The sequence below is a fragment of the Nycticebus coucang genome, chromosome 8, assembly GCF_027406575.1.
Source record: "Nycticebus coucang isolate mNycCou1 chromosome 8, mNycCou1.pri, whole genome shotgun sequence".
NCBI classification, from domain to species: Eukaryota; Metazoa; Chordata; class Mammalia; order Primates; family Lorisidae; genus Nycticebus; species Nycticebus coucang.
This window is the reverse complement of record NC_069787.1, coordinates 52,780,298-52,801,851: the sequence shown is the minus strand read 5'-3', so window position 1 is coordinate 52,801,851 and position 21,554 is coordinate 52,780,298. Positions and strand designations below refer to the sequence as shown.

The 21,554-nt window shown below is 40.9% G+C and overlaps 1 protein-coding gene and 1 non-coding gene across 8 annotated transcripts in view; both read right to left on the bottom strand.

The window, feature by feature from the left end:
• ERC2 (ELKS/RAB6-interacting/CAST family member 2) overlaps positions 1 to 21,554 on the bottom strand; it is a 1,052,138-nt gene that overhangs the window by 1,006,349 nt on the left and 24,235 nt on the right. For all 7 annotated transcript variants that reach the window (XR_008381889.1, XM_053600429.1, XM_053600428.1 and 4 more), the window contains exon 2: positions 7,966 to 8,758. Coding sequence is in view for 6 of the 7 variants with exons in the window: in XM_053600429.1 (XP_053456404.1) it covers positions 7,966 to 8,622 (657 nt within the window). In the remaining variant the exon portion in view is untranslated. The remainder of the gene's footprint in view (positions 1 to 7,965; positions 8,759 to 21,554) is intronic.
• On the bottom strand, positions 20,495 to 20,601 carry LOC128592859 (U6 spliceosomal RNA). The gene has a single exon (XR_008382071.1). It is a non-coding gene; the product is annotated as a U6 spliceosomal RNA (small nuclear RNA).

Sequence of the window (21,554 nt, the reverse complement as noted above, 5' to 3'; positions counted from 1 at the left end):
AGATCCTGGGAAAGTACTCTTGCTGTGACATGGAGGATGGATCAATATGCATGATGCAATGGTATATTTCAAAACTATTAAGAAATTAGTATAATTGTGATGGATGTGTTACTTAGTTCAATGTAAGCATTTCACATTGTATATCAAAGCAGTACCCTGAACCCCATAAATGCCATCAATGTACAAAGTTATGATTTCATAAAAAATAACTAAAAAAAAAAAAATGGAAGGCGGAGCAAGATGGCGGCTGAGTAACAGCTTCCTTGCGTCTGGGCACCGTGAGTCTGGGGAGATAGGACTCCAGGCATCTCTGGCTGGTGGGATCTGCCTATCATCACCCCTGTGAGGATACAGGAAGTCAGTGAGAGACTTCTGGACCCCAAGAGGAGGACTAAAACAGTGGAAAACCGGCAAGTGGTCACGTGTGTTCAATCGGTCTAAACCTGCCCGCAACTGTAAGTTCAGCAGCAGGGAGACTGCAAACCAGAAAGGCCTTACCTGTGAACTGTTTTGGTGTCTTTGGACTTGGCACTCAGTTGAACTGCCTTGGGGAGAACCTGAGCCGGAGTGCGGAGAACTTTGGCCGTTGTCTAGGGCCCCAGTCTGAGCCACTGAGCCAGACGGAGCTAATACTGTTTGGCTGTGGGTCACAGGGAGCCATTGTTGAGCGATCTGCCCCGGCAAGCTCTGCCCTCAGGGTCACAGAGAATCAGGTGGGAGCTGGTAAACCCAGCGACCCAGTAGCCTAAGGGTGGGGTCTGAGCCGCCTTGCAGCCCTAACCCTCAGGGGCAGAGTGAGACCGGTTTTGGCACACTGGGTAAGTGGATAGCCACTTCAGCAGTGATTCCAGCGACAAGCACTTTCCTGGAAAGCTTCTGCTCAGCAAGTTTACAAGTTCAAAGTGCCTTTTAAGTGGGCTGAAGAGAGATTTAGGGTGTCTACCTGCTGGGGTTTGAGAAATCAGCAGCCTCCAGTCGTATCAGAACTGTGATTAACATCTCATACCCCAGAAGACCACGTGTTGCCCAGACTATATTCAATAAAATACATACTGCTTTGTTTTTTGGTTCTGTTTTTTTTTTTTTGGTTTAGTTGTTTTTTTTGTTTATTTTGATGTTGTTGATGTTGTTTTGTTTTTTAATTTCAACCTTTTCCATACAGATCCTTTTTCTTTCTCAATTTTTCTAGTTTAATTATAATTTCCTATTGCTGCCTTCTTCAATAACTAGAACTTCATTTTTGCTAGTGTTTCTACTGCTATTATTTGGTTTTTCACCCAATTTTATCCCGTAAAGTTTTCTGTTTCCTTGTTTTGGTTTGATTTATAGCATTTTTGTCTTTCCTCTCTACTTGGTGGAGGTGGGGTACTGTGTCTGATCAGGTTAGCAAAGAGCTGCTGACCTCAAGGGAACCATCCAACTGGACACCCCCAGAAGGTGAGTTTTTTTTAAGGTTGTGTCAAAGTACCCCACTGTACACCTATATTGCTCTGTCTCCCTCTTTCTGTGCCTGTCTTCTTTTTGTCAATATTCCTTTTACCCACCCCATCTCCTTTCTCTATTTTTTTTTTCTTATCACTCGGTCCTCCTTTCTTTCATCCCTTTCTTGCTCTTCAACCTTCTCACCCTTCTGGTCCTGTAACCCTTAGTCCACAGGCACGAGAACTTAAAGAGTAAGAAGAAGTGAAAATAAAGGGCAAGGAAACAGATAAAAGAAATCACTGATGAGGAAGAATCAGCAGAAAACTCCAGGCAACATGAAGAACCAGTTCAAAACAACCCCGCCAAGGGACCATGAGGTAGCTACTGCAGAGGATTCCACCAATAAAGAAATGTTAGGAATTACAGAAAGGGAATTTAGAATACACATGTTGAAAACAATGAAAGAAATGATGGAAATAAAGTGGAAATGATGCTAATAAAGTGGAAAATAACCAAAAGGAAATCCAAAAACAGAATCAAATAAGAGATGAACGATATGAAGAATATAAAAAGGATATACCAGAGCTGAAGGAACTGAAACAGTCAATTAGGGAAATTAAAGATGCAATGAAAAGTATCAGCAACAGGTTAGACTATGCAGAAGAAAGAATTTCAGAGGTAGAAAACAAAGTTCTTGAGATAACTCAGATAGTAAAAGAGGCAGAAAAGAAGAGAGAGAAAGCAGAACGTTCACTGTCAGAATTATGGGACTTTATGAAGCGTTCCAACATACGAGTTATAGGAATCCCAGAAGGGGAAGAAGAATGCCCCAGAGGAATGGAAGCCATACTAGAGAATATTATAAAAGAAAATTTCCCAAATATCACCAAAGATTCTGACACACTGCTTTCAGAGGGATATCGGATCCCAGGTCACCTCAACTCTAACGGAGCCTCTCCAAGACACAGTGTGATGAACCTGTCCAAAGTCAAGACAAAAGAAAAGATTCTGCAAGCTGCCAGGAGTAAGCGCCAGTTGACCTACAGGGGCAAATTCATCAGAGTGAACGCAGACTTCTCTAATGAAACTTTCTAAGCAAGAAGACAATGGTCATCTACTTTTAATCGACTTAAACAGAACAATTTCCAGCCCAGAATTCTGTACCCTTCTAAGCTAAGCTTAAATATGGACAGAGAAATCAAATCATTTACAGATATACAAACATTGAGGAAATTCACCACAACAAGACCAGCTCTACAGGAAATACTTCAACCTGTTCTGCACACTGACCACCACAATGGATCAGCAGCAAAGTAAGAACTCTGAAATTAAAGGACAGAACCTAACCTCCACACTGATGCAAAAGATAAAACTAAGCAATGGTTCCCCCACCCATAATCTCAGGGACGGAGGGAGGGGGGTGGGGCCTTGCTGTGTGTCACACTTTATGGGGGCAAGACATGATTGCAAGAGGGACTTTACCTAACAATTGTAATCAGTGTAACCTGGCTTATACCCTCAATGAATCCCCAACAATAAAAAATAAAAATAAATAAATAAATAAAACGAAGCAATGGACTCTCACAAAATAAGACAAATAGAATACTATCACACTTATCAATTATCTCAATAAATGTTAATGGCTTGAATTCCCCACTGCAGAGACATAGATTGGCTGACTAGATTAAAAAACACAGGCCATCCATTTGCTGTCTGCAAGAAACACACCTGGCTTCAAAAGACAAATTAAAGCTCCGAGTCAAGCATTGGAAGACAACTTTTCAGGCAAATGGAATTCAGAAGAAAAGAGGAGTTGCAATCTTATTTTCAGATACATGTGGATTTAAAGCAACTAAAGTCAAAAAAAGACAAAGATGGTCACTCTATATTGGTCAAGGGAAAAATACAACAAGAAGACATTTCAATTCTAAATATTTATGCACCCAATTTAAATGCTCGCAGAGTCTTGAAACAGACCTTACTCAGTCTGAGCAATATCATATCTCATAATACCATAATAACAGAGGACTTTAACACTCCTCTTACAGAGCTGGACAGATCCTCTAAACAGAAATTAAACAAAGATATAAGAGATTTAAATGAGACCCTAGAACAACTGTGCTTGATAGATGCATATAGAACACTCCACCCCAAAGATAAAGAATATACATTTTTCTCATTACCCCATGGAACATTCTCCAAAATTGATCATATCCTGGGACACAAAACAAATATCAACAGAATCAAAAGAATTGAAATTTTACCTTGTATCTTCTCAGACCATAAGGCACTAAAGGTGGAACTCAACTCTAACAAAAATGCTCAACCCCACCCAAAGGCATGGAAATTAAACAATCTTCTGTTGAATAACAGATGGGTGCAGGAAGAAATAAAACAGGAAATCATTAACTTCCTTGAGCATAACAACAATGAAGACACAAGCTACCAAAACCTGTGGGATACTGCAAAAGCAGTTTTGAGAGGAAAATTCATCACTTTAGATGCCTACATTCGAAAAGCACAAAGCAACAATCTCACAAGAGATCTTATGGAATTGGAAAAAGAAGAACAATCTAAGCCTAAACTCAGTAGAAGAAAAGAAATATCCAAAATCAAATCAGAGATCAATGAAATTGAAAACAAAAGAATCATTCAGAAAATTAATGAAACAAGGAGTCGGTTTTTTGAAAAAATAAATAAAATAGATAAACCATTGGCCAGAGTAACGAGAAATATAAAAGTAAAATCTCTAGTAACCTCAATCAGAAATGATAAAGGGGAAATAACAACTGATCCCACAGAGATACAAGAGATCATCTCTGAATACTACCAGAAACTCTATGCCCAGAAATTTGACAATGTGAAAGAAATGGATCAATATTTGGAATCACACCCTCTCGCTAGACTCAGCCAGGAAGAAATAGAGCTCCTGAACAGACCAATTTCAAACACTGAGATCAAAGAAACAATAAAAAATCTTCCAACCAAAAAATGCCCTGGTCCAGATGGCTTCACTCCAGAATTGTATCAAACCTTCAAGGAAGAGCTTATTCCTGTACTGCAGAAATTATTCCAAAAAATTGAGGAAGAAGGAATCTTCCCCAACACATTCTATGAAGCAAACATCAACCTGATACCAAAACCAGGAAACGACCCAAACAAAAAGGAGAATTTCAGACCAATCTCACTCATGAATATAGATGCAAAAATTCTCAACAAAATCCTAGCCAATAGATTACTGCTTATCATCAAAAAAGTCATTCATCATGATCAAGTAGGCTTCATCCCAAGGATGCAAGGCTGGTTTAACATACGCAAGTCCATAAACGTTATCCACCATATTAACAGAGGCAAAAATAAAGATCACATGATCCTCTCAATAGATGCAGAAAAAGCATTTGATAAAATCCAGCATCCTTTTCTAATTAAAACACTGAAGAGTATAGGCATAGGTGGCACATTTCTAAAACTGATTGAAGCTATCTATGACAAACCCACAGCCAATATTTTACTGAATGGAGTAAAACTGAAAGCTTTTCCTCTTAGAACTGGAACCAGACAAGGTTGTCCTCTGTCACCTTTACTATTCAACATAGTGCTGGAAGTTCTAGCCAATACAATTAGGCAAGACAAGGAAATAAAGGGAATCAAAATGGGAGCAGAGGAGGTCAAACTCTCCCTCTTTACTGAGGACATGATCTTATACTTAGAGAATCCCAAAGACTCAACCACAAGTCATCAAAAAATACAGTCATGTTTCAGGATATAAAATCAATGTCCACAAGTCAGTAGCCTTTGTATACACCAATAACAGTCAAGATGAGAAGCTAATTAAGGACACAACTCCCTTCACCATAGTTTCAAAGAAAACGAAATACCTAGGAATATACCTAATGAAGGAGGTGAAGGACCTCTCTAAAGAAAACTATGAAATCCTCAGAAAGGAAATAGCAGAGGATATTAAAAAATGGAAGAACATACCATGCTCATGGATGGAAGAATCAACATTGTTAAAATGTCTATACTTCCCAAAGCAATCTACCTATTCAATGCCATTCCTATCAAAATACCAACATTGTACTTTCAAGATTTGGAAAAAATGATTCTGCATTTTGTATGGAACTGGAAAAAACCCCATATAGCTAAGGCAGTTCTTAGTAATAAAAATAAAGCTGGGGGCATCAGCATACCAGATTTTAGTCTGTTCTACAAAGCCATAGTGCTCAAGACAGCATGGTACTGGCACAAAAACAGAGACATAGACACTTGGAATCGAATTGAAAACCAAGAAATGAAACTAACATCTTACAACCACCTAATCTTCGGTAAACCAAACAAGAGCATACCTTGGGGGAAAGACTCCCTATTCAATAAATGCTGTTGGGAGAACTGGAGGTCTACATGTAAAAGACTGAAACTGGACCCACACCTTTCCCCACTCACAAAAATTGATTCAAGATGGATAAAGGACTTAAATTTAAGGCATGAAACAATAAAAATCCTCAAAGAAAGCATAGGAAAAACACTGGAAGATATTGGCCTGGGGAAAGACTTCATGAAGAAGACTGCCATGGCAATTGCAACAACAACAAAAATAAACAAATGGGACTTCATTAAACTGAAAAGCTTCTGTACAGCTAAGGAGACAATAACCAAAGGAAAGAGACAACCTACACAATGGGAAAGGATATTTGCATATTTGCAATCAGACAAAAGCTTGATTACTAGGATCTATAGAGAACTCAAATTAATCCACATGAAAAAAGCCAACAATCCCATATATCAATGGGCAAGAGACATGAATAGAACCTTCTCTAAAGATGACAGACGAATGGCTAACAAACATATGAAAAAACGTTCATCACCTCTATATATTAGAGAAATGCAAATCAAAACAGCCCTGAGATATCATCTAACCCCAGTGAGAATGGCCCACATCACAAAATCTCAAAACTGCAGATGCTGGCGTGGATGTGGAGAGAAGGGAACACTTTTACACTGCTGGTGGGACTGCAAACTAGTACAACCTTTCTGGAAGGAAGTATGGAGAAACCTCAAAGCACTCAAGCTAGACCTCCCATTTGATCCTGCAATCCCATTACTGGGCATGTACCCAGAAGGAAAAAAATCCTTTTATCATAAGGATACTTGTACTAGACTGTTTATTGCAGCTCAATTTACAATCGCCAAAATATGGAAACAGCCTAAATGCCCACCAACCCAGGAATGGATTAACAAGCTGTGGTATATGTATACCATGGAATACTATTCAGCTATTTAAAAAAATGGAGATTTTACATCCTTCATATTAACTTGGATGGAAGTGGAAGACATTATTCTTAGTAAAGCATCACAAGAATGGAGAAGCATGAATCCTATGTACTCAATTTTGATATGAGGACAATTAATGACAATTAAGGTTATGGGCGGGGAAGCAGAAAGAGGGACGGAGGGAAGGGGGTGGGGCCTTGGTGTGTGTCACACTTTATGGGGGCAAGACATGATTGCAAGAGGGACTTTACCTAACAATTGCAATCAGTGTAACCTGGCTTATTGTACCCTCAATGAATCCCCAACAATAAAAAAAAAAAAAAAAGAAAGAAATAGGTTCGCAGTAAACTTTTTAGTAGTCTCACATTTAAAAAAAAAAAAAAAAGATGACTAAGGAGGCTAGGCATGGTGGCTCACACCTTTAATCCCAGCACTCTGGGAGGCTGAGGTGAGTGGATTGCCTTAGCTCACAGGTTTGAGATCAGCTCTGAGCCACAGCGAGGTGTTGTGACGGGGGCCTGTAGTCCCAGCTACTCAGGAGGCTGAGGCAAACACTTGCTTATGCCGAAGAGTTTGAGGTTGCTGTGAGCTATGATGCCATAGCACTCTATCGGGGTGAGACTCTCTCTCAAAAAAAAAAAGATGAGTAAGAAGGTACCTTGCACATTGTAGATACTTAATTAAGACTAAATGGATAAAAGCAAAAATACCAATGTAAAATTTATTGTTTTTGTCTAGCATGATATCAAACCTGTTCTATCCAACCCCACTTAATACTGTTTGATTTGCTACATAGAGAACAAACTCCATTCATTCTAGTAAGAAGTAATGGTGGGTGCTGTCACTTCCAAATAACAAAGCAATTCACCAGTCAAATTTAAATGTTGCTGTGAAAGTATCTACTCTTGCAGAAATTAACATTTCCCTCTTTTATTCAGAAACAGGTACATCTGAAGTGCTGTTGCAACTGCTGAAAAAGAAAACAAAGTTAGCCAAGTACATGCACACGACAGTTAGGCAATGAGGAGTGATTCCCCCTCCCCCACTTTTGCAACCATTTGTAAAAGTTGTTCAGAAATAAGGAAATCATAAGCTGTAACCTCGTATTTCCTATGCTGTCTTATAGTTAGTGTCCAGGTCCAACATACACCAAGACATGCCCTCTTGATGATGCCAAACTTCCTTCTGCACGGGCTATGGTACCATCTGCAAAGAATCAATTACTCAGTGAAAAGTCAAGGTGGAGAAACTCTGAGACAAGGCACAACCTACCTGATTTTCTTCGTGGGAAACCCTCATCTGCTCCTTGAGGACAGACATCCGCGCTGCCTCTTCTTTCCTCAACACTCTCTCCTTCTTAAGCTCAGGACTCCAGAAAGTCTTGATACTGTTCATGGAAGACCCCAACTTGCTGTCCTTGATGTCTAGCTCTTTCCGGAGAAGGTCGTTCTCTCTCTGGAGTTCCTTGAGCTGGGCTTGAAGATCTAACATTGTGCTGTCTCTTACCTGTCTCAACATGGAAGGGACCTGGTGGTGGTGGTGATGGGATGCACTGGTCAGGCCACCATGTTGATCCGTGTATGAAAGGACATCTGTGTGGGAAAGTCCAGCGGAAGCAATATTGGGACTGCTCCCCATGGCTGTGACCCGGCCTCCATACACAGCTCGGTTGGTAGCCCTTCCCAGAGTCATGGTGCCCTTTGGGTAAGTAGTTGAAGCCACCCCTTCATGATCACTCAGATACATGGGTCCAGACGTAGCATAGGCTGCATTGAGGGACTGGATATTCTCCATAGACAGAGTCTTGCCTGCTCCTCCGCCTCCCCCACTACTTGTTCTTCGGTGGCCCAAGCGAGGAGACCTTGGCAAACGAGGAGATCTGGAAGGGCTACCTTCCAGATTGGTGATAGTTCTTGCACTTCCATACATTTTTCTTCTATCACAAGGTGCTACTGAAGAGAAGAAATGCTACACTAAGTTGGGGTCTAATCTAATATTTCCACACTTATCCAGAACGTTCACTGCATTCTTTTCACAGTCCGTACCAGAAAATAACCTCAGAGATCTGCAAAATGAAAAAAGGGATAATTAAAAACAAGTTTATTTAGAACTCTGACTATAACTGCATTACTTTTAAAAATATATAGATAAATGATAGCGATAGATAAAATATAGATTAATAGAGTCACACTCATGTCGTTCATTTAAAAAAAAAAAAGACCCAAAAACTTTACTTACTACATCTAAACTTTTTATAAATTCCACCCACCCTAGCCCCAAGCAAGTTCAAAAGTTCTCAGAGCAAAAAAGAAACTGTTTTCCTAATGAAAATGAAGCCCTCCATCTTGGTTTGTGCTAAGTTAGAGTCGAGACCTTCAGAAAAGTCATCATGGAATTCCCATTCATGGAGTACCAAGCTATAAAATAATCCATCCTTGGGGGCATTAAAGTGGCTTTAAAGTGACTCATGTGGCTTTAAATTGACTCTGAAAAGCTACTGCTTCCTAGGATATCAAATATTTGGCAAGCATGTTATTACTTTCCCCTGCTGTACCCATTACAGACATCACTAATCAATCCAGTCTTCTTTTCCACTAGGCTCAGAACTCTTCTTAACACAATACTTTAGATGGTTTACCAGTGTCAACTGGCACTGACACATGAACTGAAACTACTGGCCTTTCTGGAGCTAAGAAGAAAAAGAGACGTCTCAACCAATGGAGTTTCTATGCATGTAGCCAGATCCTCAGTGCTATCACCAGGGAAACAACTCTCCTGTCTCTTTCCCCTTTTTTCAGGCTGGCCTTTGGAGAATTATTTTCCATTTTGGTTGACCTTAATATTCATATTAACTACTTCACACCTGTACAAAAATGGCACATGGAAACAGTACATCATGTTGGAGTTCCTGATCCCATAAACCCTAGAGAAAAAGAGAAAAAGCTTCCCATCATTAGTGCAGATTTTATATAGCTAAAAACCACAGGATTGTGATTAATTAGGACCCAAAGGCCTTAATGGGCTGTATTATGGCCCCTGGCTCTTTGTTCAAGAGAGTCTTTGGTGTACTTTCTTTTTCTTCAGCTTTATAATAAGAGAGCAGCCAGGCACAGGGACTCACACCTGTAATCCTAGCACTCTAAGAGGCCAACCCAGATGGATTGCTTGAGCTCAGGAGTTCAAGACCAGCCTGAACAAGAGTGAGATCCTGTCTCTACTAAAAATAGAAAAATCAGGCAAGCATTTGGATGGGTGCCGACAGTCCCAAGTACTCGGGAGGCTAAGGCAAGATGATCACTTGAGCCAAGAGTTCAAGGTTGCTGTGAGCTACAATGCCACAGCACTTTACCCAGGGTGACAGAGTAAGACTCTGTCTCAAAAAAAAGGCAAAAAGAAATGTAATAAGAGATCAGATTCTGGAAAGGGGCAAACTAAGGTTCAGATCTCCACTCTTAACACTACCAGATGAGTGGCCCGAGGCAAATTATTTAACTGTTATGAGCTTCCACTCCCCAGTCAACAAAATGCAGGTAATACCACCTAACTCATAGTAATATAAGGTATAAGTAAGATATTGTTTATACAACACCTAATTCAGAGCCTAGTTAAAAGCAGGCAATAAATGGTTTTTTGTTGGTAATGGCTCAATGAGATAAGTGCAACAATTGCATTATATATAGGAGCATCTTTTATTTTCCCCTGCCTATCATCCATCCCTTCCGACACAAACACTTTCTGGCAGTACTATCTCATTTTTCCTTAGAGAAATTGTTCCCAGCCCCCTACTCACAGTTCCTAAGGTTTAGGTAACTAAACCCCCTGCTGTGCATCCTGTGTGGTGTCTAATCACCATATTCCATCCTCCAGACGTGGTAGGTAGTTTAGAGATGGCCACATGACCCACCTTGGTCCAAAAAGTTTCTTTAACTGGAACAACTGAGAAAAACAAGTTCTTTTCCAGCTGGAACTATTGGTTTTCAAGGTGGATTGAGTACTACCCTGTGGGAAGGGCATCCTTCAGAGTGAAGCTAGTGTCGATGAAAGCAGAGCTAAACTTTGAAGAGCGTGGAATCAAGCCAGGTGGCATCAATTGACCTCCAGATCCAGCACTTGCAAAAGCCAGCTATATCCCCAGACCATAAACCAAGTGGACTGACTGCATCAATGGTCCCAATTCTTTTTTGTTGTTGTTGCAGTTTTTGGCCGGGGCCAGGTTTGAACCCGCCACCTCCGGTATATGGGGCTGGCACCCTAATCTTTGAGCCACAGGCGCCACTTGGTCCTGATTCTTTACCTCTTCCTTTATCTATGTTCTTGGCAGCACCCTCCCAATCTGATTCTAAGTTCAGTCAAGTGACTTACTTTGACCAATACGATAATAAGAAATGTGAAGCAAGCAGGGGCCTGAAGTAGCACTTGTGTTTATGTACTCGCTTGCTCATCTTCTACCACAGCGATTAGAACATCCCTGTCTAGCTTGATGGAAGATGAGAAGTCCAGCTGTCCCAGCCAACAGCCAACCAACCCCAGCAGGTGTGAGCCAAGCCGCCCAAGATCAGCAGAGCTGCCTAGCCAGTCAGCAGCTGCCCAGCGCTGCATGAACAAGCCCAGCTGAGACCAGCTGAGCACCACACACTCCTGGGTTAAATAAATGCTTCTCAGGATGTTGCTGATGCTAGTCGTGGGTTGCTTCACAGCATTTACTAGAGCAATGGATAACTGATACATTTGTCCATAAAGTTCCTCTTTGCTACATCCAATACCAGCCAAGGTTTGTGTCACTTATACCCTAACGAGTCCTCACATATAGTATGAAAAACATGTTTTCCGTAAAGCCTTCCCCTTTCCCTAAAAAGGTCTTAAAAATTGTACACCTGTTTCTAACTGAAGAACTACATTTCAAATGTTATTGCTCAGGGCTTAATTTTGTTTTCCTTGGAAATACATAAAAGTCATTTTGTATCTAAGACTTTTGCAGGAATAATCTGTTTTGCAAGGAAAGGGCAAATCAACAGTTTTAACATAAATGATGAGTGACAGACAAACAATGGGATAGCGTGATGGTTACACAAATATTTAATAAGATGGAAAAATGTTCATGACATATTTGGGAGAGCAGACTATGAAATGTATCTGTAATTTAGTCACATACACACGTGCACATACAATCACTAGCAGAGATGGCTGGAATGACACACATCAAAATGGTGCCAGTGGGGGAGCCCAAGAGCTTTTCATAATTTTCCTTTTGTGTATTTGCACACACTAATGTGTCCATAATAGCAATATATACTCCTCATAAGAAAATATTTTTGTTTTATTTCGATGATTCCAAAAGTTAAAGAGATTTGTTATTTTTGTGTGTGTGCTTTAAAATCCGTATATCTAGGTCCTCCCTAGGCAACCACTTCAGAGTCGTCCTCCTAGAAGAAGTGATTAAATCTAACTTGTCTGCTGTCTGAGATCCCCTTGTCTACAGACAGAGACATGTGTGATGTCTCTGGCGAGGTTTGAGGTCCCTATTTCAAAATCTCGAATGCCATAAAATTTATACCCATGCAGATTTAATCCTCAGGATTTTTTTTTTTTTTTTTTGAGTTTTTGGCCAGGGCTGGGTCCGAACTCACCACCTCTGGTATATGGGGCCGGCCCCATTACTTGAGCCACAGGCAGCACCCTAATCCTCAGGATTTTACAACCCAGCTGCAGAAGGCTTTGGAGAATTGCAACAACCAACAAAGGAAAAGTTAATTTGTTCCTTTTGGAAACACATCTAAGACATGCACAGATATTTTGCTTGAAATAATGTTTCCTTATATCAAAAGTAATACATGTTGACACTGAGCCACCGTTTCCTTAGGCTCCCCTTTTCTAGGTTTAGTATCAGAGTTATATCAGTGCCCTGGAATGGATTGAGAAGCTTTATGTTTTTCATAAATGCTGGAATAGCATAATATGAGTCTTCCCTATTCCTAAAATGTTTGATAGAACATACCCATAAAACTAAATTGTCTTGGCTATCATTTATCTTTTCTTCTTTTATTAATACTATGTTTACTGATCTGTTTGCACTTGCTACCTACTTTGTGTCAATTATCATTAAAACTTTTCTTCATAAACAGCCTTTTCCATCTAGATTTTCAGTTTCACTGGTATTGCTTTCTACAACTTTTCCTTAACTTAAAAATCACCTCCAGTTATTTTTCCATCTCATTACTAATATTGTTAGAAAGCAACCCGGCCCGGGTCTGCTAAACAACAATGACAACTACAATGACAACAAAAAAAAAAAATAGCTGGGCGGTGTGGCAGGTGCCTGTAGTCCCAGCTACTCAAGAGGCTGAGGCATGAGAATCTCGTAAGCCCAAGAGTTTGAGGTTGCTGTGAGCTGTGATGCCACAGCACTCTACTGAGGGTGACACAGTAAAAAAAAAAAAAAGGAGTATGCATATATATATAATTTTACAAAATAAGTATTATATTCTACATAAACTCTTATATACTTCATTTTCCCTCAATGTTTTATTCTTAACACCATCTCCTTTTTCCATTTATCATAACTGTCCTGAAACATTTTTATACAACATAATTTTTAATGGCCACCACGAGTCTCCAAAGATGGCCATCGACATTCTTCCCCTTCCTATAAACATTTTTCTCGCCTTCCACTGAGAAATGGATTCTATTTCTCTTTTCTTTGAAACCAACAAATGTAGCAGAAATGTGCCAGTTCTAGGCTTAGTCCTAAAGAGGCCTGGAAGTTTCTGGGTTTGCTCTCTTAAAATCCAGCTGCTAGGATGTAAGGAAGTCCGCGCTATTCTGCTGGAAACAGAAGCCCCACAGAAAGACCTTGGAAGATGAGACACCACCTGGAGAGAGAGGTCACACAAAAGAGAACCAAAGTACCCAGCCAACAGCCAGCACCAAGACGCCAGACCAGTGAGACAAGCCACCTTGGACCTTTCAGGCTAGCCCTGCTGCCTCTAAAGTCAGCTGTATAAGTGACAGCCCCAGTACTCTATGTAACAGAAGGATCATCAATCACCCCACACAATGGTAGCAAATAAAAACCATTGTTTAAAACCCCCTGAGTTTTACAGATTTTTGTTACGTAGCAAAAGAACTGAAACTAGTCACTTAATGTTTCATTGAATGGTTATCTAATCATTTAACCAATCACCTATTATGGAACACAGGCTAATTATTTTTAAAATAGGAAAATGATGGGCCAGGCAAGGTGGCTCAGGTCTGTAATCCTAGCACTCCAGGAGACTGAGGTGGGAGGATCCCTTGAGCTCAGCAGTTCAAAACCAGCCTGAGCAAGAGAGAGATGCTGTCTCTACTAAAAACAGAAAAATTAGCTGGTTGTCCTGGTGGGCACCAGTAGTCCCACCTACTCAGGAGACTGGTGCAGGAGGATTGCTTGAGCCTAGGAGTTTGAGGTTGCTGTTAGCTAGGCTGATGCCACAGCACTCTAGCTTCAGCATCAGAGATGCTATCTCTAAAATAATAATAATAATAAAATAGAAAAATTACAATTAATATTATGATTGATAAACATATTTGTAATATGTTGATTGATACTGATTTTTAAGGTTCTGATTTATATAGCTCTTATTTCTTCCCCAGTATAAAATTCTAGAAGGAGAATTACAAGATTAAAATGAAACAATTTACACCCATATCCTTACTTACCCTTGACTATTTTTACTCCACAGTCTCTACTCTTTATTCTCAGCATATTCTGGAAGCTCCCATCTCCTCTTGGTGCTACTAAAAATCCCTGAATTAACAAATTCTGGATTTCAGCACTACCTATTCAGTAGATACACTTTAAGGAGTGTTTATTACTTGCCAATATTGTTCTACTCCAACTCCGCTTTAGGGAAGTGCTTTCTGAAGAGTTTGGCAAATGTTCATATAAACAAGGCTAATGGAATTTTCATTTTATACCAAGATGTCTCAAAGACTTTAGGATACGTACGGTCCTAAACGTATTTGACAACAGAACCCTTTTGCCTTCGGAATACCTGAAAACATTTCACTGAACATTGGATTTACTCATGCAATCAATATGTTTTGAGCGTCAGCTTTGTTCCCAGTATTGAATGCTAGGGAGGAAGCAGTGCTTGAGACAAACACCATTTCTGACTATTGGAAGTCAGAAACAGAGAATTCTTTACTTACTAGAATGGACTTTCTCAGAACTTTCTTCATCTCCAGTCTAACAGGGCTGGAGAGGAAGATGGTTACAAAAACTAGGGCACTGCTTTAAGGAGAGGAACGTGAACTCAGCCCAAAAGAATGAGGATTGACCTCTAACAGGGAAATATGGAAGATCAAAATAATGACTGGTTGAAGTTTTGGCCCTACTAAACCAATCCCTAAATTCAATCTTACGTCTATTTTTCAAGCCTCAATAAAGATGCCAGATTAGCAAAAGGAACACAAGTCAGCCATCAGCAAGCTGTGTTAAGAAGCTGAGGAAACAGGCTGAGGCACAAACTCCAAGATGTTATGTATATTTTCACATAAAAATGGCAATGGAGTCATTTCTTCACCACTATCTATCTGCTTCTTTTTTGTTCTTTCTTGTTTTGAGATAGGGTGACATTCTGCCACCCAGGCTGCAGTGCACGGGCATGGTCATAGCACACTGCAACCTATAACTCCTGGGCTCAAGCGATCCTCCCATCCTAGCCTCACCAATAGCTGGGATTACAGGCATGCACCAGTAGGCCCAGCTAATTTTTTTAATTTTTTTGTTGAGACAGGGTCTCACCATGTTGTCCAGCCTGGTCTTGAGCCCAACCCACCCACCTCATCCTCCTAAGTGCTGAGATTAAGGTGCAAGTCACCACACTCAGCCTACATCTGCTTCTTAACAAGAGCTTTTAATTAGAAACCCTAGGCCCAACACTCTATTTTGAAACAAATTTCTTCCCCCAATTTACAAAGAGCAGGGATGGTTTCCTGGAACCTTTTCATCCACAAGGCTGCAGCACATAGAGGTTTGATAGTTTCACAGAAGAGGTAAAGACCCAGTTAACAAGGTGAGGCAAAGGCAGGTCTGCAGAGCTGTCAAGTCACCCAAGCCTCATAATTCCTCCTTGTTCCATTGAGTCACTCACACATCCCTCCCCGAACACACACACCGCCCAGCTGTATTTAAGTTCCCTGATATATTTTAAGGTACTTGTTTTGACACTCAGACTTTTTTTTGGTTGTTTTGTCCTAATTTCTTGTCTATCCTGATTTTTTTTCATCCTGTAAAATGAATCTTTGAGAAAGTGCAAAAAGATCAGCTTTATTCAGCAATAAATAACATAATGTCTTCTATGTCCCATTACTGATTTTAACTCATTAAGCCATTTCTAAGCTTTTCTACACACCTATAAATGCAGTATAGGAAATAAGGTAGCAGTTAAACCTTATAGTTTTCAATACTATAACGACGCCAAAATAGGTTCAATCACTGGACATTTTTGTAAACTCTTAAAAATACCTGTCATTCTTACATATTTGTGATATGCAACCGGAAGAAGCATAAGTTATTAGTTCAAACCGTGCATAGAAATAGACAAATGTTGCTGACATAAAAAATAAAAAACTGTGACACCAAAGAAATTAGTTATACAATACCCTTTCACTTTGTTTGTTTGTTTGGAGAGAGAGTGCCAGTCTGTTGCCCTGGGTAGAGTGCCATGGTGCCATAGCTCCCAGCAACCTCAAATTCTTGGGTTCAAGTGATCCTCTTGCCTCAGTCTCCCAAGTAGCTGGGAGGATAGGCACCTGCCACAATGCCCAGCTCATTTTCTATTTTTAGTAAAGACAGGGTCTCACTCTTACTCAGGCTGGTCTTGAACTCCTGAACTAAAGCAATCTACCCACCTTGGCCTTCCAGAGTGCTAGGATTACTGATGCCCAGCCTCCTTTCACTTTAAAAGCAACTGTTGGCCCAGGAGTTTGAGAATGCAGTGAGTGATGATGAAGCCACTGCACTCTATCCTAGGCATGAGAGTGAGACATTATTTCCAAAAACATAAATATGAAAATAAATTTAAAAATAAAAATATCTCATGGATAAAATTTAAAGTCCAAAAGTAAGTTCCATTTAAGACTCAAACAAAATAAAACAAGATAGTTTTGTGAATCTGTAAGAATGTATGAATCTAATTACATATAGATTCATAAATAAAATATGCGTAAATCCACTCACTCTCTTAAAAGGCTTAAGGCCTCTTGAAGTATAAGCTTGGAGGGGCAAAAGCTAAGGACAGCCTTGATTCCCTTCTACCTGAAGTATCTCAGACTATCATGGTGTGGAATGGTCTATTTTAAGACAAAAGCACTTCCTGCTATCTGCTCTAAATTAGGTTAAGTTCATTTCCACAAATCTCAGCCTCAGCCCATCACCTGAGCCCTGCTGACAGACTGTGTGAGCTGAAATCATCAGTATCTCCCAAGATTTAGCCAACTTAAAATATCTCTGGGTGATTTTTTTTATCAGCATCCTTAACTTCTTTTTTTTTTTTTGTAGAGACAGAGTCTCACGGTACCACCCTCGGGTAGAGTGCCGTGGCGTCACAGCTCACAGCAACCTCTAACTCTTGGGCTTCAGCGATTCTCTTGCATCAGCCTCCCGAGCAGCTGGGGCTACAGGTGCCCGCCACAACACCGGGCTATTTTTCTGTTGCAGTTTGGCCGGGGCTGGGTCCGAACCTGCCACCCTTGGCATATGGGGCCGGCGCCCTACTCACTGAGCCACAGAAAATTCTATCTGGAGGACTACATTTAATCCTATGCTAAAACTTTTTCTAGAGGAAAACATGGTGGGGAAGAGATCTCAAGCAAGAAGCAGCTGCCCAGGAGCCAGACGCCGTGGGCATGTGTGTTGTATACAGCTAACAATGCTGTTTAGAATTTTCATCAGTTGTCAAAATAGAAAGATACAGACGTTTCACATTAAAATCCAGAATCTGCCTTTTCATGAAAAACCTGAATATCTGACAGTGTTTCGGCTCACTTTCCTACATGGCAACAACTGGCTGGCGTCAACCAGTGGCACCCCCATTTTGCTACACTCCCCTCCACTCCTTACTACCTTGTAATCAGTCTGATTCCCTTTTTCCATGCTTGCCTCTATAAAGCATTTAAATTTTTTACCACTTTACCCACATAAAAGGTCTTAAGTATATTCATTCTCCCTCACCACCCTCTTCAAGTCCATTTCCAAATCTTATTACTTCTACCTCCAATCTTTGCCCTTGTTTCTACTGTTACCATCACCACACTACTGCACCAACTTGACTGTTATACTATCTCATATGTCCTAAAGGAGTGGTCCCCATGAACCAGTTTCACAAAAGACAATTTTTCTTCAGACCAGGAAGGGGTTAATATGAGTCTGCAAGCAATTGATTTATGTGGTATCTGTGCAGTCAAATCTCTCGGCTAATAATAATTTGTATTTGAGCTACTCCCCAGGGATGGATCACTGCCTCGTGGGTCAACCTCAGATCATTGGGCATTAGGTTGTCATAGGAGCCTGCAGTCCACATCCCTCACATGTGCAGTTTACAGTAGGGTTTGTGCTCCTAGAAGCATCTAATGCTGCCACTGACCTGACAGGAGGTTCAGGTCAGGTGGTGATACGTGCAATGGGGAGCGGCTGTAAATACAGATGAAGACTTCCTTTGCTCACTCACTGCTCACCTCCTGCCATAAAGCCCATTTCCAAACAGGCCACATACTGTACTGATCTGTGGCCAGGGGGTTGAGGACTGCAGTCCTAAAGCCTTTCCTCTCTTTTTTAATAAGACAGGGTTTCTCTCTCTGTCATCTAGGCTGGAGTGCAGTGGTACAATCATAGCACACTGCAGCCTTGAACTCCTGGGCTCAATTGATCCTCCTGCTTCAGTCTCCCAAGTAGCCAGGACTACAGGCACATACTGCCACACTGAGCTAATTTTTTTTTAATTTTTTGTAGAGATGGGGTCTCACTATATTGCCCAGGCTGATCTTGAACTCTTGACCTTAAATAATCCTCCTACTTCAGGCTCCCAAAGTGCTAGGATTACAGCAATGAGCCACTGCCCAGTCCCTCTCGCTTTTTCTTATCATCAGCCAAACTGCTTTAAGATATTATGACCACAAAATATCTCCCCTTGAAGGCCCTTTAAAACTTCCCAATGCTCTGTGGACAAGACCAAAATCCCCCCATGGCCTGAGGCCCTGCAGAATCTGGCCACTGCCGACAGTCTCGGCCTCCTACCTTGCTACTCTTCCTTTCACCAACAGGTCTTCATCCTGCTGCTCAAATGCATCAAGTCTCTTTGCATCTCAGTCTTCTCATATGCTGCTTGCCTTGCAGAGTTACTTCCTATTATCTCCTATTCCATCATCTAGATCATAGCATCAATAGCAAACCTTCTACAAGGTTCATCCTGTCCAAATCAGGTCTCTCACTTATATTCTCTCAAAGCACGTCTTTTTTCATCATGGTATAAAAGACATAGTACCTTTTCTCTTTTCATAAGAGTGGCTGGCTTTATCTTAGCAGCCAAAGGTCATCTGAGTGGCTCTGTCATTTAGGCTAAAGTAGGATGATCAGATAGCCTGGTTCCTCTGGTGAACGTGTAAGGGAACCTTTTATAATGCAATCAAGACCATCCCTCCTCAGATTCCTGGTTTCCAGAATGAGAAACCTTGTAGGACAGGAATCCTTAAGCACAAGGATGCTATGGCCTGCAGTGGGGGAAGTCAGTGATGCCCCAGTCCCTGACACCCAGAATTCAGAGTAAATAAGATCTATGGGAAGGCAGGAACATGTCTGCAACAAGGCTTAGAGTTCCCAGAAATAAAATAACTACTTCACCATAAGAGGGAATCCAGGCCGGTGACTGGGAATCAGGACAAGTGACTCAGTCGCCATGGAGAACCCCATATGGACAAAGCATGTGTGTAAGGCTGGGAATTTCTAGAGACTCCACCACACGCATGAGCCTCTGCAGTGGGGCGCAACACCGCACCCGGGGCTGGAGCTCATGAGGACGTCTGCGCGCCCTGGTAGGCTTCCCCCGGGCAGACGCTAACGGAAGGACCAGGGTGCAGGTGGGTCATTTACAAGGTAATACCAGGAAGGACTGAGAAGACATTTTGGCACTAAAACAAGGAAGTGAAAGAAGTCACTAGAGGGTCTATTTTCAAAAAGGTTTCTGCTGTGGGAAACTGGAAGGAGCCCAGAGAGACCGTGGAGAACCAGCCTCGTGGTCACAACTGGGTGAGGGCAAAGAGTTCATTCACCACGGGCTCTGGGCTGCTTCCCTGGCACATCCAGCCTGCACACCTTCAGGCCAAGAGAAAGCCCTCATGTTCCCACACAGGTCATGAGAGCTAAGGAGATGCGGGTGGGGCACCGATAGCATCTGCTACACCACACCGGGCTTGCTCATGTCTGAGCATGGCTATGGAGGTACTGGGTTGGTCCTCCCTGGCAGGGCCATACACTGGGGACGACAGAGGGTACCAGCAGCATCTTCCAGTCTGAGGGAGAGCAGCCTCAACAGCGGCACCTTGTGGCAGACAGATGCAATCACATGGGACGTTGGTTGGACAGTCCATATCCATAGAACTCCTTTCGCTTTAGGGAAGGATAAGAAAGAGGTGGGGAAGTGGGGCAGGGTGCCCTAGTGTAGAGACCCAGATCTTACAGCTAAGTTGGCAGGGAGATCCCAGCATTGGGGATTTAATTTGGAAATGAACCTGGGAACAACAGTTATTTTTCCTCTTTTTTTTTTTTTTTAATATGGAACACTTCACGAATTTGCATGTCGTCCTTGCGCAGGGGCCATGCTAATCTTCTCTGTATCGTTCCAATTTTAGTATATGTGCTGCAGAAGCGAGCACTATTTTTCCTCTTTTAATATACTTATTCTTATTTATTTTTATAAACTTTTATTAAATTATAAAATATGGTCCTAAGGTATATCTTAACTGCACTCATTGATTTTTACAAAGTGAATGCACCAATGTTACCACCAAGACCAGTGATTCAGAAGAAGATGCTAGTGCATCAAACACTGCTTCATCCCTAAGTACATGGCAACTAAATGAAAAACAATTAGTTATCAATATAATGAAGATCACTTATCACTGGGTTTCATATGCGGTAAAGGAAATCCACCACATCCCACATGCGTAATTTGTGGCAAAAAATTAGCAAATGAAGCTCTGGTTCCTAACAAATTAAAGAGACATTGACAATCCAGACATTCCACTTGTCTAAAAAGCCAGTGAAATATTTCCAGTGACTTGCACTCAGTAGTACTAAACAAGGAAAAATATGGATCAGATATACAACAATATCAGATAAAGCGCAAGACATGAATTACACACTTGCAGAAATTGTAGCTAGGAAAATGAAATCTCATACAATTGCAGAATCTGTTATTTTACCAGTCTGAGGTGCAATTGTAAAAAAAGGAAATTTTTAAAAATCCGCTATCAGATAATATAATTTCTTGGCATGTTAGGGATTTATCTGAAAATATAAAATTTCAAGTAACATCTCATCTCAAAGATGAGATTAGAACAGAGTAACTTTGTAACAAAAAATTGCAAAGGTTACTTGTAAACACGTTTGCAATTCAGTGGGACGAATCTACAGATATCAGTGGTAAACCCCAACGTTTAGCATTCAGTAGATTTGTCTATAAAAAAGAAATCATAGAATAGTTTTCATTTTGTCAACCACTCCAAACAACAGCAAAGGGCCAAGATATTTTTGATTTGCTTGATAATCAGATAACAAATAAATTGTTAATTATAATAATTTGTTCTTGGGATTCCTGCATAAGTAT